General features: G+C 36.6%; 1 protein-coding gene across 4 annotated transcripts in view; it reads right to left on the reverse strand.

The window, feature by feature from the left end:
- Positions 1 to 18826, reverse strand: part of TMEM67 (transmembrane protein 67) — a 70999-nt gene that overhangs the window by 31777 nt on the left and 20396 nt on the right. For all 4 annotated transcript variants that reach the window (XR_015246525.1, XM_086695007.1, XM_086695006.1 and 1 more), the window contains 10 exons: positions 14669 to 14768; positions 12906 to 12975; positions 12736 to 12810; positions 7289 to 7351; positions 5726 to 5877; positions 5497 to 5605; positions 4682 to 4768; positions 4356 to 4421; positions 2087 to 2243; positions 1146 to 1269 (listed from right to left, as the gene is read on the reverse strand). Coding sequence is in view for 3 of the 4 variants with exons in the window: in XM_086695007.1 (XP_086551133.1) it covers positions 1146 to 1269; positions 2087 to 2243; positions 4356 to 4421; positions 4682 to 4768; positions 5497 to 5605; positions 5726 to 5877; positions 7289 to 7351; positions 12736 to 12810; positions 12906 to 12975; positions 14669 to 14768 (1003 nt within the window). In the remaining variant the exon portion in view is untranslated. The remainder of the gene's footprint in view (positions 1 to 1145; positions 1270 to 2086; positions 2244 to 4355; positions 4422 to 4681; positions 4769 to 5496; positions 5606 to 5725; positions 5878 to 7288; positions 7352 to 12735; positions 12811 to 12905; positions 12976 to 14668; positions 14769 to 18826) is intronic.

Consider the following 18826-nt stretch of genomic DNA (forward strand, 5'->3'; position numbering starts at 1 on the left):
GTCATATCTAGTGCTGTTTATAGTACATAATGGAACATATTTTGCTGAATTCAATGCATGAATATAGTTTGTAAATTCAAAATGCCAAATGCTAGGGGCCAGTGTGGTTTTACCACAATCAGGTTAGGCCTGACTAGGTCCAATTTCATTTTTATCAGTGATACTACATTAGTAGATTGAGGGGATGCTAAAAAACACAGTATATTTGGACTTCAGCAAGATACATGATAAAGCTTCTATACTGCCTGTACCTCATAAGATTGCTATGAAAAGCAGAATGAAATAACAATGAAAAAATGTATATGGATATTGAAGTGCTTCAAAGTGCCAGACTCATGTAAAATGGCGGTGTTGATTCTTGCCAGTGTAGTCAACGTACACATCAAAAAATATTAGAGTGGGTGAGGCGCCTGGGTGGCTCAGTCAGTTAAGTGTCCGTCCGACTTCAGCTCAGGTCATGATCACGCAGTTCATGAGTTCAAGCCCCACATTGGATTCTGTGCTGACTGTGCAGAGCCTGGAGCCTGCTTCGAATTCTGTGTCTCCCTCTCTCTCTGTCCCTGCCTGGTCCGTGCTCTCTCTCCCTCTCTCTCTCAAAAATAAATAAACGTTAAAAAATACATATATCAGAGTGGGGAAAGTCAGTTATAATCTAGAGGTAGGAATCTCACACTTAAAAACAGAGAAATAAGGGCTACAAGGCACTATTCTAAGGTAGGATCATCATTAAGATTTCCTAGGAAGAGGGAGGTGTTGATAGTTAATCTGGGCCAAGGCAGTAGCTATGAAAGGAAATGAAAACCCAGGGGCCTACCCATTAAACCACTGGGCAGGCTCCTTCTCACATTCCCATTTCAGCCCACTGCTATTCAGTTCCCCTCCGCCTCCCAACCCATTCTAATTCAGCAGGGCTAGAGTGTGCATTCTGACAAAACTCCTCAGGTTCTTCAACAGAATTCTCCCCCTGGAGCTCCTCACTTCTACTGGTGTATATACCAGTCTACACAGATATCTAAAAATCTCTATGTATTGCTGCAATTCAGTTGTCCTTATTGTTTTCATCTGATGATTACCAGTAAACACTTTCATTATCACATTTTCCCATACACTCCAACCTTAATTTAGTACAACAAATGTTTGCTTACCTCAGTGATATTTGGGTAGCAATTCGAGTTAATCTTGGCTGACTTCCTAAGTCATTTTCCCGTCCACTTAGTGCATCCACTAAGAAAATGCGCCGAGTCAGAAGCCACTTGCCGGGGCTACTGTCTTTTATCATAAAAAGAAAAGAAAAAGATGGCATTAAAAAATACCTTGGTTCTCAGGGGCGCCTGGGTGGCGCAGTCGGTTAAGCATCCGACTTCAGCCAGGTCACGATCTTGCGGTCCGGGAGTTCGAGCCCCGCGTCAGGCTCTGGGCTCATGGCTCGGAGCCTGGAGCCTGTTTCCGATTCTGTGTCTCCCTCTCTCTCTGCCCCTCCCCCGTTCGTGCTCTGTCTCTCTCTGTCCCAAAAATAAATAAACGTTGAAAAAAAAAAAATTAAAAAAAAAAAATACCTTGGTTCTCAAGGAGAAGTTACAGAATAAATTTAAAACACAGAATTATACATTGTGTTTTAGATAAAATGATTGCACAAACAGCTATTGCTGCAAGAAATTCTTGGTAATAGCTTTCCTGACCTCACTTGAATGTCTTCTGATTGTTTGGACTTTCATCAGTTTGGAAGGATTTTCCCTGCAAATTACCTGAATAAGAATTTTATAATATGAGGACAAAATAAATGAACTTGTCTGAAAAGCAGCTTGAGAACAGCTTGAAGAAGCCCCAATTTATAGTTCTACTACTTTTTCTCAATTTACATGTTAGCAATAATATTTAATTTCTTAACAGTAAGCCTCATATGTTTGGCAGAAATTTCTAAATATATCAGCAGTCTTATTGTTTTACTTCTTGGCAGACTATCTAAAACCATATAATAAGAGAAAACCCATGACCTTTTTTATAACCCATGGTTTATTAAATTATCATGAAGGTTGACTTATTGGTTTTCAGCTCAGAGAGAGAATGGTATATATGGATATCTTACCTCGGTTTACAAATATTTTATTGTGCTGAAGATTTAGGTTTAACACAGGCACAGCCCAAACATACTGGTGTTGATTTTCATCAGTATATTCAAGGTACACATCATAAAATATAGGAGAGGGAAAGTCGGTTAAGATCTTAGAAATAGGAATCTCACACTGGAAAATAAAAAATAAAAGCAATGAAAATTAGAAAGCATATTTAATCTTTCAAAGTGTTTTTTGGGGGCGCCTGGGTGGCTCAGTCGGTTGAGTGTCCAACTTCGGCTCAGGTCATGGTCTCACGGTTCATGGGTTTGAGCCCCGCGTCAAGCTCCGTGCTGACAGCTCAGAGCCTGGAGGCTGCTTCGTATTCTGTGTCTCCCTCTCTCTGCCCCTCACTACTCATACTCTTTCAAAAATAAAAATAAACGTAAAAGTGTTTTTTAAGCTTTTAAAATATCTTTAAACTATCTTTTTAATATGCATTCCCATGAACCTTCCAAAACATGAATACTTCAATATGATTCTTCTTAAGGATCAAAAGAACTAAAAGTAAAGAACTGCTTGGTTCTTATTCTACAACACAGCTGGAGAAGGTATGCCTTTGTTCTCAACAGTAAGTGTACATCAGTGAAAAAGTTTAAAAACTACTGTCCTATAGAATGAGGTCTTAATTCTTTCTCCTGATGTACAGTGTAGTCTAAGATTTGGCTTCCCTTAACAGAACCAGGCTTATCTCCCACTGCTCCCTACCAGTCTATGGTCCATTCATACCAACCTAATGCAGTTCCTAAATATGCTATGCTATTCTATGTCTCTCTGACATCACAAATGTTGCTGCCTGATATTCCCTTCCCCACTGTGTTTCCTGGCAAACTCATATTCATTCTACAAGACTAAATATCACTCATTCTGAGAAGCCTTCCAGTACCTCCCCAGGAACTGCTGATGACTCCTCTTTTGTGTCAATATGGTACTTTGTACACACTGCATTCTACATTCTTTGCGATTCTTTGTCTATACAGTATTTTCTCTATTAGGCTGTGAGCTACTTCAGAGGCAGCCCGGTTCAATGGAAAAAACATGGTTTTTAAGTTTAACAGAACACCAGTTCCGCAATTTACCTGCTACAAGACCTTAAGTCAATTACTTAATCTCACTGAGCACCATTTCCTCATCTATGAATGATATGTATAATAATGATACGTATCTCACATAGTTATTTCATGGATCAAATGAGATCACAATGACAAAATGCTGAGCATCCAGCAGCAGGCATTTAACTAGTGTTGATTCTCCTGGTTCATAGTAGACACATAATAACATTCCTTTTTTTTTGATAACATAAGTCATTTATAATAAAAGTAAATTCACGTTCATGATAGAGGTTTGGAAACTATTACTATTTTGTTTATTTTTGAGAGAGAGAGAGACAGACAGACAGAGCATGAGCAGGGGAAGAACAGAGACAGAGGGAGACACAGAATCCAAAGCAGGCTCCAGGCTCTGAGCTGTCAGCACAGAGCCTGACACGGGGCTTGAACTCACGAACCGTGAGATCATGGCCTGAGTCAAAGTCAGATGCTTAATCGACTGAGCCACCCAGGTGCCCCTGAGGTTTGGAAAATAATAAAGTAAATAAATAAATAAATCACCTGCAATCCCACCATCCAGAGATAACCACTATTAAAAATGTTTATTGTCTTCCAATCTGTTTTCCATGATAGTTTTCATTGTAGTTTTGACAAAAGTGGAATCACAGTTTTGTTCTATGGTGTATGTATATGCATTTTATCAAGAAGTATTTCTGTAGACAAGTGAATGTCTGTCTTTCAGAAGTTTAATGGCTCATAACATTCCTTTATACCATACTGTAAATACTGTAATTTCAAAATGGGTTACCAAAGGAAGGAACTGTCAGGGAGGGTAGAAGGGAGAAAAGTATGGAAGGAAAGAAAGAGGCATTTTGATTTATTAACTGGGGGGTAGAGAGAGGAGGGAGTAACATTTTTATTAGTCACTAAATATAATATTTTCACTTTATTTTAAAATGCTCAGAAGAAAATATCATTTTATATGCCTAAAAGTAAATAAATAATAATTATGAAAATCTAATATATGATTTTAAATGCTATAGATGACAAGGTAAGACTTTCCACACCCAAATAATAAAAAACTATATCAGTCAGTGAAATTATTCACTACTATTGAAAACATTTTGAAATTCAAAGATCATCCCAATATTGCTGATGTGAAATCAAGTTAAAATATAGACTAGTCCAAACTTACATTTTGGTGATAGGTTGTTCCAAAAGAATAAGCAGCATTCAGTCTTGTCTCTGTGTCTGGACAAAGCTAGAGCAAAACAATACAAATGCTAAATATCTCAGAATAATGTTTTATTTGCTTATAGTCAAGAATTCTTAAACCCCTATACAACATGTTTTATGTAATACTTCTTAAAGTAGTTTTAAGAAATTCCCATTTAAAACACAATAAAAAAATCAACGTAGCCATGCAAGTTAATCTAGTAAACATCTAGTCTTTTCCTTATCTTTGCTGAGGCAAAAATAAGGCACATTAGGTAGGAATTCTTTAGCTAGAAGTATGCTCACCTGTAAAACACCTCCTTCTAATGTCTGCCACTTGAGAAAATTCCCTCTTACATCATAGGAAGCAGCAATAAACTTCAGTTTTCTATTCTGATTAAATAAAAACAAGAATAAAATGTTACATACTCTAGAAGCAATGCAGTATTCTATTGAGAAACGTTCATTACTGACTGATCCTTTCTTTTTCCAGAGATCAAATATCAAATTCAACTGTCTTTACTTTGAAGCAAAATTAATCTAAGTATCTTTATAATTAAATGCACCTAAAATAAATGAACTGGTTTTTTTTGCATTAAAACTATTATCCCAGAATTGAGAGGCAATGCCAGTGACAAGTAACTTCCTTCAAAACTGTTAAGTATGTGTGTGTGTGTTTGTGTACAAGAGTGGGGGGTGAGCAGGCACAAGAATATTCCATCATTCTAGAAGGTTAAAAAGCTGAAGGTAAAAATTTTGACCTTAGCACAAAAATTTATGCTAAGGAAATGGCATAGATTCCAGTCAGTCTTTGGAAGCAGTTCTTAAAAATGTAGAGACAGAGAAGGACAGAGTTTGTTTGGCATTTGGTGATGAAAACTACTTTCCCAGTCCTACACGTACTACTTACTGCCACAACCACATAATCCAGAGGTATCCATACACTCAGTAAGGCTGCTAAACTCTATATTGTTTAATTTCTATGAACAGCTGATATTTTGGTTTAGTTTAGTAATTAAATTTTTAGAAAAAAACCTAAGGAAGCAAGAATTATGACTAATTATAAATTTTAAATTATAAATCAAAATACAGTTGTTCTCTAATAATCTAATAACTTATACCTGGTTTTCCCCTTTAAAACTGAAATTTGTAGGAAGAGGTATGGTACTGAGTACTTGAGGTGCTAATCCTAGCTGGTCTCCATAGAAGAGCCATGGAAGATTCCGTCTCCTACAAATAATTACAATTGTTTTAGTAACACGGTACCAATATATCTTATTACTAATATTTGTGAAAGTAACTGCATTGAATTTGGTCAAAATGACAGTTCATCAATCAGGGTATCTTTACCAAAATGAAATAGAATGAACAGTGCGCAGTCCAGTATTTTCAAAGATAAACTGAAACAGTCGGCATGCATCAAAAGTGACAGAGTCATAAGAATTCATGTTCATCACACACATATTTCCGAGAGCTTGGCAAGATGTTAGATTGGCATACACCTACGAGAGAACCATGTAAAGGTAACCAGGCAAAGAAATGTAACATGGACTTTAATACTTTAAGCAAAAGCTGATATAAAAATTATGTTTGTACCTAGTCTACAAATTCTTTTTGGCGGTATTCTTTTGCTCTTTAATATCCTTCCTCTATTTTAAGTAGAAAAGAACTTTCCACTTGAATAATGTGTACATTTTAATTGTAAATTACAGGTGAACATATGAAGATGAGCAGTTGAAAAAAGAACTAACTAAAAACATAGCAGGACATTTAAAAAATTATGAGGTAAAATAATTATATTTGAAAGAATACTATTTGTTGAGTTTGCCACTCAAACTTCTCAGTTTCCCTATCAGGAAGAGGCAGCTCTATTTTTTACAGTTGATTCAAGGCAAACATTTCAGTGATCTTCTTTCTCTCCCTTCCCATACCCATACCCAGCTCATCAGTAAATCCTATTGCCTCAATCTTCACAGTGTATCTAGAAGCTGAACTTCTCTCAGACCTAGGCTACCACTCTTGTTCATGGGTCCGCCATCTCCCACTTGGGTTATTGTAATACTCTCCCGACTGGTCTCCCTGCTTCTGTCTTGCTTCAGCAAAATCTATTCTCCATGCTAGTGATCCTTTCAAAATCTGAAGTTCAGTCATTATCTTCCTTTGCACAACATCCTTCTAATCCCCCTTGCAATAAACTCTAGGTCCTTACTGTAGCCACTCCCTTCATCTCCAAATTCACCTCTCCACTTGCCCTTACTTACTTACCCTGCTCTAGCCACTCTAGCCTCCTTCCTGTTTCTTAAACATGAACACATCAGAGAACTGCTTTAGAATCTCTGTACTTGCTGTGGTCTCTACTTAGAACACTCTTTCCCTGGATATTTACACTCTCACTTCCTTCAGGACTTTGTTCAAATATCACTCACAGAGATATGTATCCCAACCACCCTGTATAAAATAGTACCCCTTCCATTCTCTATGCTCTTTATCCTGATTTATTTGTCTTATAGCACTTAGCACCACCTGCATTTACTTAGAATATAATTCCATGGGGGGATTTTTTTCCTGTCTTTTTCTGAAATACATAACCTGATTTGAGAACAGGGCCTGGCACACAGTAGGTCAATAATTAATATTTAAGAAATGACAGTATGAATCACTTTCCTCTAACACTCCATTCTAGCTGAACAAGCTTGAAGACATTCAATTTGTGTATAATGAAATGTGAAATGAAAAACATTTTCTTTGTGTATTTTCTTTCCACTAGAAATGGCTTATTTTTCTTATAGAATATGACCAAGGAGATATATCTAGAAGATATATCTTAGAAGATTTTTATTATCTGGGGAAAAAATGGTGGTAGGACAATTTTGTAAAATGAAATAAAATTATTTAAAAACAACTTAAACTTACCCAACAAGCAGCTGCTGATGACTGCAAATACTTTGCAAACCATTCTGAAGTGAAAGACATGCCCTGCTCACAAAAAGATAAGTTTTAGTTTTAAGTTCAAATGAAGATTCCTTATGTACACTGCTAAGAAAATATTAACATGCATATTTTCCAATGGGAAATGACTACTAGCACTTTCTCAATGTTATTAGAAAATAGTTTTAATGAGGATATAAGAGTTAATTATAACCAAACTCAGTTATCACAAAGAGGGACTGCATTACAAAATCATGTCACTTAGGCAAAAGATAAAAGGAAACAGTGTGTCTATAATCCAAAAAAAACTATTACACTCATTTTACTAATACAAGAAACAAAGAACAAGATGGCAAAAAAAAAAAAATAAAAGAAAAACTAGGTATTGATTTAGCATTTCACTGCCAACACATGCTGATTTAGGATTATTATACTGTATTAAATTTGCAAGTAATAAAAAAGAAACATTTATGAATGATTTCTAAGCAACAGGAAATTGGGGATATACAGCAGGTAACTGACATATAAAATCTCTAGAGTGGCGATTCTCAAATAATGATGGGCATCAGAGTCACCTGTGGAATTTCCAAAGAACAGAAAATGCCTGACTGCATTCCAAATCAATCTCCAGGAGACCAAGGCATGCATGTGCTCTGAAAGCTGCAGATATAAATCTCTGGCTAAGAACCATTGCTTTAGAGCTTATCTGCACATCTTGCTAAAAAATGACACACTAAGAAACACCATTCAGAGGCATGGACAGAGAGGAGATAAAACCAAATTATATGGAACATGGCATCATAGCTATCAAAAAAATCTGAAGTAAAATTCTAAGTCACTATTTTCATCTCGTCAAGTAGCAATTCTCCCTTTTAAAGAAAAACATCACCTCTGCATACAGGATTGAAGAACACATTAAAAAAAAAAAAACAACTAGTAAAAATGGAAAGCAAAGACAACAGTGTTTTGAAATTCATGTAAAATAAACCCACAGACAATTCCAGTGACAATGTTAAACCTACATGATCCTTTCATAAAATACTATCCACACATTTTAACCCAGGAATTTAGAAACACTTGGGACATTTATCATAAGGAAATAATCTCTCTAAAAGGAAAAACATATCTGTGCATAAAATGATTGATAGCAATATTATTAATAACAGAAAACCTAAATATTCAAAGGGGAGTGTTAGGTAATGAGAGTGTTAGGTAACTATTAAAAATTATATTGGTTGAGCCTGGAACATGGTATAGAGAAACCAAGAAGGTGCAAAAAGACTGATGGAGACACGTCAAAATAACATAGGAACTGTCTTAAAGTGAAGCCCGAAGACAATTTTAACTTTGGAAAAAAAAAAAAAAAACAGTAAAAAATTATAGCACATTGAATAAAGATTTCATGAGTTCAAAGTGAAAGAAAAAGTATAGAGAGAAAGGAAAGCACTCTTTACAGAAGACTGCTAGCTACTAAATGTAAAGGAAATAATAGAATTGTGAAATTATCTTGAAATGACCGATTTAAAACTTGATTCAGGCAAGGTTGGTTCATCAGTGGCCACTAAAATGGATATTTACAAAGTCGCAAAGTAAAATCTCCGACTGACTTATTAATCACAGTACCTTTACAATGAAGAGAAGTGGCAGATCCCACCGTGACCAGATAATCAAATTTAGCACATCCAGGAACTAGACAACCTAACATGTGCTCTTTGTTATGATGCAATGGATATACACAATACCTACATCATATTCTTGTGAAAAGATGTTTCACTGAATCTAATCATGAGAAAACAATCAGAAAAATCCAGATTGTGGGACACTCTACAAGAGACCTGGCCTGGATTCTGCATTTCAATTCTATAAAAGTCAAAAAAGCAAAAAAACCCGCAAACCCACAAAAGCAAAATTCAGCAGGGTCTAGACTAAAGAAAACTAAAAGACTAATTACATTGTGAGATCCTTAAATGAATCCTTGGATTCTTGCCTCCTCTCTCCCTGCACCCACAAAAAGGGAGGCATAAAGGACATTATTGGAACACAGGGTAAATTTAGATATGAACAGTATATCAGATAATTTTATTATCTTAGTTTCTTTGCTGTGAAGCCAGGAAAATCCCCTTGTTCTTAGGGGCTATATAATATGATATTTAGGAGTGAAGTGTCACAAGTCTACAACTTATTTTCAAGTGACTCTGAAAAAAAATGTGTGTGTGTATGCATGCATTTTACATACATACAGAATTATAAAGCAAATGCAGCAAAACATTAGTAATTGGTTAACCTAAGTGAAAGATGTATGTATAGTCCTGGTCTTGTACTTTTTTTTAAGTTTATTTATTTTGAGAGAGAGTGCACAAGTGAGCAGGGAAGGGCAGAGAGAGGAAGACAGAGAATCCCAATCAGGCTCCATGCTGACAGCACAGAGCCCAGTGTGGGGTTTGAACCCACGAACTGTGAGAACATGACCTGAGCTGAAATCAAGAGTTGGATGCTCAAAACTGACTGGGCCACCCAGGCACATTCCTGGACTTATATTTTTAACTTTTCTGTAATTTTGAAATTTTCAAAAAAAAAGTTGAGAAAAACACAAAGCCAAGATGCTAGATCACTATTACTATCTTTGGGGACAGACAATGGGAACACACTGACCCGTATATATGGAAACTCTTTACTGATTGGCAGGTACATTCCTAGAGTAGGATTAAATGCTCTCATAAAATTATACAAAATTAATTATGTTCCAATTCTGTATTACCCAAGAGAACACCTGATTTGTAATGTTCTAAGCACACTTTTCCAATTAGGAAGCGTGTACATTATCAAGTCAATGTAAGTATTTTAGTCTAGCTGGCAATTAATATATATAAACTAATAAACATGCATTTTGCTTTATCCACCATCTAGTCTCTTATGGGTTTAATTATTTTGTACTGGTCCCCTAGGTCCTGACTGACTACAAGTGCACTGCTAAAACTGAGTTCTTATGTCAGCCAGGCTGAGGACTGGGCCAAAATAGTCATATAATCTTAACTATATTTGTTTACAGGCCTCATAACTTAAGCTACACAGAACCTGTCTCAACATTAGTTATAAAATGACTTAAAAATCAAGGTTTCCAAACTTGTCCTTAGGAAAGCATCAGTGTTCAAGATTGATAATGTTTAAATGAAATGTATTAACTGAATCAAATTAACTTTAAGAATGGAATTGATTTTCCCTGTCCATCTTTTCTTAACAGAGTCTGCAACAGATCTATTGCAAAGTGGTGTGAAGAAGGATGGGGAGATGGTATGGAAGAGAGCAGTATGGTTGGAAGACTATTACACTGAGCAAATGAGTAAACTGAAGATGAGACCCAGATTTCGCACTGCTGGAGACGGTACTTAAAATCTGTCAAAAGGAGAGTTAGAAGGAATGCTGAGGTACTGCTTTGGAATTGAAAGTATCAGTGGGAACTCATTTACTTCAATACATATACAAAATAAATAGTTACAGATGTGTGTATGTATATAGGTATCTGCCTCCTAAAAGGGCATGCTCCATGTGGTAATCTTGGTTTCTAATTATTATCTTCCAGAAATTCTAAAGAAATGGCTGATCCCAGGGCTGAGGTAGGAAAAGTACAAGATAAGCCTGGAAATCTTTTGTTCCAGAAAGGAAGGAAATGCTCAAAGAATGATGGAGATATATCAAAAAGACACAGGAAACAAACTGAAGAAGCTTCTACTAGCTAAATCTAGGACAATTTGAGGATCAAAACAAATAATGCATGTACTGGATTATAACCAACTGAATAAAACAGGAACCCACTAATCTATACCTATGTTAATAAACAAATATATAAATGAAAATAAGGAAAAATTCTTTCTTATAGTAGAATGTCAATTAATAAATGAAGAAGGAATGATGGAAATATTTGGCAACCATACTAGTAGTGGTTGATAAAGGCAAACATCACTTTATTGTTGTTTAACTTACTGTTAGGGTTGGCGAAGACAAAGTGCAATCTTGGAAATTCTCTTTACAAAATACTAACCTATTATAAAGGGAAAAATGGTACCCTTATAGTAGACATGGTGACTTTATGGCGTGTGATCAAAGTTAAAATCACCAGTAGTGGGACAAATGGACACTGTGTGCCCTCTGTTATAATACGTTGACATCTTTTTTGTGGTTTCCGGCCAAGCATGTCCTGATTATGAGGAAAAACTGGCTGGATCCAGGTTGAGGGTCATCCTATAGACTGTAAAGCCTGTAACCTTCAAAGCTGTTGAGTTCATGAAAGACAGCGAAAGACTAAGGACCTATTTCAGATCAGAGGAGACTAAAAGAGGCATGACTTCTAAATGACTGGTGATCTGACACCAAAGAGAAAAAAGAGGCGTTGTTGGTACTTTTGGCAAAATTATTTTAAAAAGGCAAAAAGAAAACAAATGGAAAAATGAAAATTAAAGGCCTGCAAGTTTGACAATGGTATACAGAAGGTCACTATAACCTGAGACTGGGAACACTCCAGAAGACACACCTCTTATTCCAAATGAGGCAATTTGGGGTGATCTCAGAGCTCCGTATTTGTACCCCAATATTAGCATTTATTTTGTTGGCTTGCAAATGCATGGTACTTGCCTATCACTCCCACAAGACCATATTGGAGAACAGGGATTTTTGCTTTATTCCTTAAGAGCCCAGATACCACCTTCATCATGGCTGTTCTCCTGTCCCTTCTAACGACTCTCATTCATCTAAGGATAATTTGAGCAACCGGGTCCTCACCTGCCTGCCACAAGCTCTGCTGCCATACTGGGTATTTTATTTTCAGTGCTCATTATTCAGTGCTATTATTATTATGTCCAATGTACAGACAGTAAAACTGAAGCTTAGAAATATCAAGTAAGTCCAAGGATATAAAACTAATGACTGGCAACCTAGGGTTCAAGTCTAGAGTCTCTGGTGCTCTTAACAAATAATGCTTCATTCCTTACAGGATCTATATAGGACCTTTCCAGCTTAAACATTCGGAGATTCACTGAAAAAGTTTGAGCTAAGGTAGAGAAGAGAGTAACTGTTTCTAATTTATTTGTGTTTTGTTTTGTTTTTTAAATTTTTTTTTCAACGTTTTTATTTATTTTTGGGACAGAGAGAGACAGAGCATGAACGGGGGAGGGGCAGAGAGAGAGGGAGACACAGAATCGGAAACAGGCTCCAGGCTCCGAGCCATCAGCCCGGAGCCGGATGCGGGGCTCGAACTCACGGACCGCGAGATCGTGACCTGGCTGAAGCAGGACTTAACCGACTGCGCCACCCAGGCGCCCCAATTTATTTGTGTTTTGAAGTGACTTACACAGAAATATTTCTCATTTTAGCCCCAGACTGATGACCAAAGGAAGTAATGCAACAAGAATGGAACAAAAAAACTGAAACATACTCACAAGTTCTCCATAACGGGCAGATGAAATTACACGTGAAGGAAAATTCACTGTGCTGCTGAAACATAATCCCCCGGTCTTCATAAATAAATAAAAATTAAAAAAAAAAACAGTTTATGGAAAGGTATAACTTAATTTTAAAATATACACTTCATTAATGTGCTTAGCCTTACTAAAATGTTCGGTTCCGAACACACACAGGACCTGTTGGTATTGACGAATGTTGGCTCACATCGAACACATCTGTCAATATAACAAAAACATTTTAAAATGTTAATGAATTATGCTAGATCTAATTTCATTAAAATCTGTCTTCTTAAATGCTGGATTAGAATAGATTCATTCAACTAAGTAATTACTTATAATAAACTAAACAAATTAAAAAAATTAACACTGATTTGATTATTTTTATACCACTCCTTGTATTACAAAGCAAGGTATAAATAAATAATATTAGCCAATAATAGGAGAATATTCTTTTGAAACTACATGGCGTGTACAGAATAAACAATATTGAATAAAAAAGATGGTTAAGTCACTCAATTAAGAGCCTAACAAACTCACATAAGTAAAACCCAATCTGTTTTCATAGGTAGTTATATCAAATCTACATTCCTTATTTTGCCTCTCACAAAGCAAAAAGGAAACATATACTGAAAAAATGTGTCTATCCCCTGATCAAAGCTGTGACAAACACTTTTAAAGTCTATTTATTATCTTTATTTATTTTAGAAAAATACTTTGTATTTTTCATTAATGTATGATATCCAGGGAGGGAGAGCATCCACCGTACTAGCGGGGACAGTGATGGGTCTGTAGTATTCATTACTCGTAAGATAGAGCAGGTAGGAGGCACTGGGGCATGGCATAGAAGTGGGCTTAAGGCGGTACTGGAGGGGAAGACCTGGGGATCAGCCCAATAGTCAATATTTGGATACTACAATCCATATCAGCATAAGGGAAGAGGTGATCCAATACTAAATACCCCCAGGAGAAGCTACTCAATTATTTTCTCTTAAACTTGGGAAAAGTCATCATGTAGCTCTCTATAAAAATGTGAAGAATTTGAAATAGGGATACTGTGTTTGAGTTAGAGAGACAGGGCTGTGTGTTTATGTGGTGCACACATATGCACGCATAAAGGGGAAACAGGAAGTGATAAAGAACAGGGCTATTAATCAGGGTTTCTGGGTCACTATAATTACCATTTATCTATTAACATGCTTTTTTACGTAATATTATTTAAAATTTTTTTTTAATGTTTATTTATTTTTGAGAGAGACAGAAACAGAATGTGAATGGGTTAGGGGCAGAGAGAGAGGGAAACACAAAATCCAAAGCAGGTTCCAGGCTCCAAGCTGTCAGCACAGAGCCTGACGCAGGGCTCAAACCCACGAACCGTGAGATTATGACCTGAGCTGAAGTCGGATGTTCAACCGACTGAGCCACCCAGGTGCCCTTATGTAACATTATTTTAAAGCACAGTTCCTGGCACACAGTAAGGATGCTGCAAATAGAAGTTAATATTTATATACTATATATATATTATAGATTATGTACAAATTTCATAATAACAAACAAAAAAAGCACCTTTTACTGAGCACTTACTCTGAAGCACTATGCTAAGAATTCACATACTGATTTCTGAGCTGTGATAACAGCCTAGGAAGTAGGTGGTATATTTCCATTCTAAGGACAAAAAGACTGACTTACTGAGCTAGCCAAGGTCAAACAACTGATAAGAGACTGAACCAAGCTTTGAACCCTAATCAGTCTCATTCTCTGATCTTCAGCTTCTTTATATGTTAACATCTACTTTTATCTTCTTTGGGCTATTATGAGGAACAAGTGATATCATAGGAAGTATTTTTAAAAGGTATAGATTCCATATAAATGTACGATGATATTTAAAGTCAGCACCCAGCACACCACTTACCTGTTTCCTAAAGCATTTGCTACTGTAAAAGAGTTTTCATTTTCGTCACAGAGCTTACAAGTTGCTTGAGACAACAATGTTCCGTTAACATCTCTTTCCACTAAACAATTTAGAAACAAAATTAAGATGTAACTCAAAGTCAACATATAACCTTCTATAAACTTAGTACAGTCCCCTTGTAATTATTATAAATAATCAGGTATATTTAAGATACCTGATTTGTATAAGAGGAATGTCAAATACCACCATAACAAAGTGTAGAAAAGTGAAGCCTTCCTCATTCCCACATAAAAAAATTACAAAAATTAACCTTCCAAATCATAATAATAAATTATTTTTTTCTTTATTTTTCTTTTTTGTTACTTCTTACCTGTACGTTCCTGCTACAGCAGGTATGCAGAAACAAGCAATTTCATAGACAGTTGACATGTTTCTACAACTTAAGAGGGTTTTTTGTAGCACCTATTAAAATGTTAAATTCACATATCCTACAACACTACAATTTCATTTTTAGATACCTAACCTACAGAAACACTTGTACATGTGTATAAGGATATTTACTGAGGTAGTTACTTGTTAGAAAACAACCTACATATTTAAAATAGCAAGATGATGGTATATTCATCCTACGAAATACTATGGAGTGGACTAAAAAGAATTACGTAATCTAACAGATCATACTGGTAACTGAAAAAAGTTCGCTCTAGAACAATATTTTTGGTATGAAACATTTATATAATGTGGTTGTAATGTTTATTTTAAAACAGAAAAGAAAAGGTTCTAGAAGGAAACACACACGCAAACGTGTATGTGCACGCACATCAAAATGTTAACAATTACTTTTGGGGCTAAGGGAATTAACAGAGAACCAGCACTGAGAAAAATGGTCAAAGGGCATTACTCCTAATCATAATGTTATCAGTAATGCTTTGTCCATAATGTTTTAAGTTTTTGCAAGATAGTAAAAATGAGTTTAACCAAAGTAAAGGTGAATGACTTGTTTCTCCTACAGTCATCCCTATCCCCGTCTCAGTAAATGGCAATGCCACTGGACCATTTACTCAGGCCCTAGTCCTTAGAGTTTCCTCATTTCTTTTCATACTGTATATTAAAAACAATAAAATTAAAGTTAACAAAATAAATCTGCAAATCTTGTTAGCTCCTCCTTTAAAATATATCCAGAAACTGAATTATTCTCTCTACCTCCGCAACTCTACCCCAGGCCAAGGGACATCAATCTATCACCTGGACTTTTATGACAGCTTCCTAACTGGAGTCCTGGTTCTATTCTCTAGGCAGAAGCTAGAGCAAGACTTTTCAAAACTAAGTGTGATGATTTCACTCCCCTGAAAACTTTCTTTTTTTTTTTAATTTTTTTTTTTTTTTCAACGTTTATTTATTTTTGGGACAGAGAGAGACAGAGCATGAACGGGGGAGGGGCAGAGAGAGAGGGAGACACAGAATCGGAAACACGCTCCAGGCTCTGAGCCATCAGCCCAGAGCCTGACGCGGGGCTCGAACTCACGGATCTGGACCGTGAGATCGTGACCTGGCTGAAGTCGGACGCTTAACCGACTGCGCCACCCAGGCGCCCCTCCCCTGAAAACTTTCTAATGGCCTTCCATCTCACTTGGGGTACTTTCTAAGGTCACTACTGCAGCCAAAAGGCCTTACATGATCTGCACACAATCACCCCAACTTTCCAGACCCATCTACTTCTGCTTTCCTCCTCATTTACTTTACCCACATTAGCATATTTGCTGCTCCTTGAAAATGCCAAATATTCTCCCATCTCAGGATCTTTGTACTTGCTATTCCCTCTGTCTAGAACGAGTCCCCTAGTGATCTACATGGCTCTGTCCCGCACTTCCTTCAAATCTTTGCTCAGATGTCACTTTTCCAAAGAGATCTTCCATGATCATCCATGTAATATAACACTTGGCGCGCTCTCTCTCTCTCGCTCTCTCTCTCTCTCTCTCTCTCCCCCCTCCCTCCCTTGTCTTCACAGCACTTACCATGCCCTGGCATATACTATTAATTTGCTTAGAACCTAAGTTGGATTCACCACTGTCTGCCAGCACCTGGCAGGTAGTGCTCAATAAACTCTTTTTTGAATTTGGGAAATTTTAATTTGGAAGGTTTCACATAAAAATTGTGTATTTTTAGCATTTTTTTAAAAATAGGAAAATCTGATTTCATGGGACCCATGTTCCTACATGATGATAACCATTTTCTGGTACTGAACAGGGTACTGCTCAGTAAAAGGTACTGCTTTTTAGCTTCACTGCCGTTCTGTTAAATCAAGTTTTATAATTTTATGTTAAATTTTAATTTTTGTGAACAAATATTTATGATGAAATAAGTATGACAACATATAAATATTTCCAAGGATGTACAGAAACATATAAATACATAAAGCATTCTTGGAAGAACACAAAAGAAACTTAATAGTGGTTACATTAGAGAACTAAGAATAAGAGTGAGGGTGGAAGGGCAAGGACCCTTGGTTTTTATATTTTTCTATACTATTTACATTTCAAACCATATACATGTATTACTTTAATTTTAAAAAGTAAAAATTTTAAGTTGAAAATATGGATATATCTTTTTATTTTTATTTTTTTTTAATTTTTTTTTCAACGTTTATTTATTTTTGGGACAGAGAGAGACAGAGCATGAACGGGGGAGGGGCAGAGAGAGAGGGAGACACAGAATCGGAAACAGGCTCCAGGCTCTGAGCCATCAGCCCAGAGCCAGACGCAGGGCTCGAACTCACGGACCGCGAGATCGTGACCTGGCTGAAGTCGGACGCTTAGCCGACTGCGCCACCCAGGCGCCCCTGGATATATCTTTTTAAGTAGTAAATCTACATGTGCTCTTATGGCACTCTCTCCAAAATACACTGCAAATAGACATTCCAAAATATTTGCAATACATTAAAAACTTGGAAAGATAGAGAAAAAATAATTACTTTAGGTTAATTTCTGGGAAATAAAATAGATGGGGAGTGTAGACTTTTATTTCTCATTCTATAGCCTCAAGAATTTTGATATTTTTAATGATAATTATTTTAAAATTATTTTTAAAAAATTATTTACCTGATTATCTGATCATTTTCTTTTTATGTCAGAAACGGGAAGAGTTGAGAGAAGCGGTGCAATAAGTAAGATGTACCCTCTTTCTGTATTCTTCCATTCCTCTCCAACCCCTCTTGCAAATCCACAGAACAAATCAACAGCAAAAGTTCAAGGTGGCTCTAAGGAGCTCATGCCATGGAGAATTTTAAGTACGTAACAGTAGTGTCTAAGATAGTGAAATACTGTTTTCACAGCTGTCACTCAACCTTAAGGGGTCTCTAGGTGTCAGAGCCACCATCTGGCCCCCCGGGCATCTAGCCTCCATTCTCAGCAACCTACTAAAACTGCCACTTCTGTACCAGTGATCTCTGTCAAAAGTTGTTTCAGAAATTCAGTCCATAATGACTTCCTCACAGCATGAATCTATGAACCATCATCACCTTCATCCCCACTTAGAAATCCCAAAGATATTTTGACTTTTCCTTTTTCCTCATCCCTATATTCCTTCACTCATCTAGGTCTACTGTCATCCTTTTAATGTTTCTGGCATCTACTCTTTTGGGTATAATTCCCTCTAGCTCTGGTTCAGGTCCAGTAGCCACATGTCTACAGCACCAGAGCAGCCTCTTCACAGCTCTCCCTACTTCTGCTCTTCCACTCCTTAAATGTGAACTTCATGAAAGCAGGGACTTCGTGCCTGTTCACTGTATCCTCTTCACTGCTTTATGCTTTGCGCCCTTGCACAATGGCCAGCGCATAGTAGGAGCTCAATAAATATTTGTTGAATGAACAAATGCAACAGATTGTTGCCAGATTAATCATCATTCTCCTGTTCAAAGCTTTGAACAAAATGCCTATGCCTACAGAACATCCTACCATTCAAGGCCTTCCGCCATCTGTACCAAAGCACCTTTAAACTCAACAAACTGTTATCCTCCCAATTCCTTTATTTTCAATCTAGATGTTTATGTTTATAATAATACTCTTGCTCACACTGCTCCTTCTGCCTAGATGTTCTCTTTCTTACCTTTTGAAGTCCCATTAATCCTTTATGGCCCCACGATTACACTGCCTCCTCATG

This window comes from Puma concolor, chromosome F2, assembly GCF_028749965.1.
Source record: "Puma concolor isolate L17-30 chromosome F2, mPumCon1.1.hap2, whole genome shotgun sequence".
In the NCBI taxonomy this organism is placed as follows: domain Eukaryota; kingdom Metazoa; phylum Chordata; class Mammalia; order Carnivora; family Felidae; genus Puma; species Puma concolor.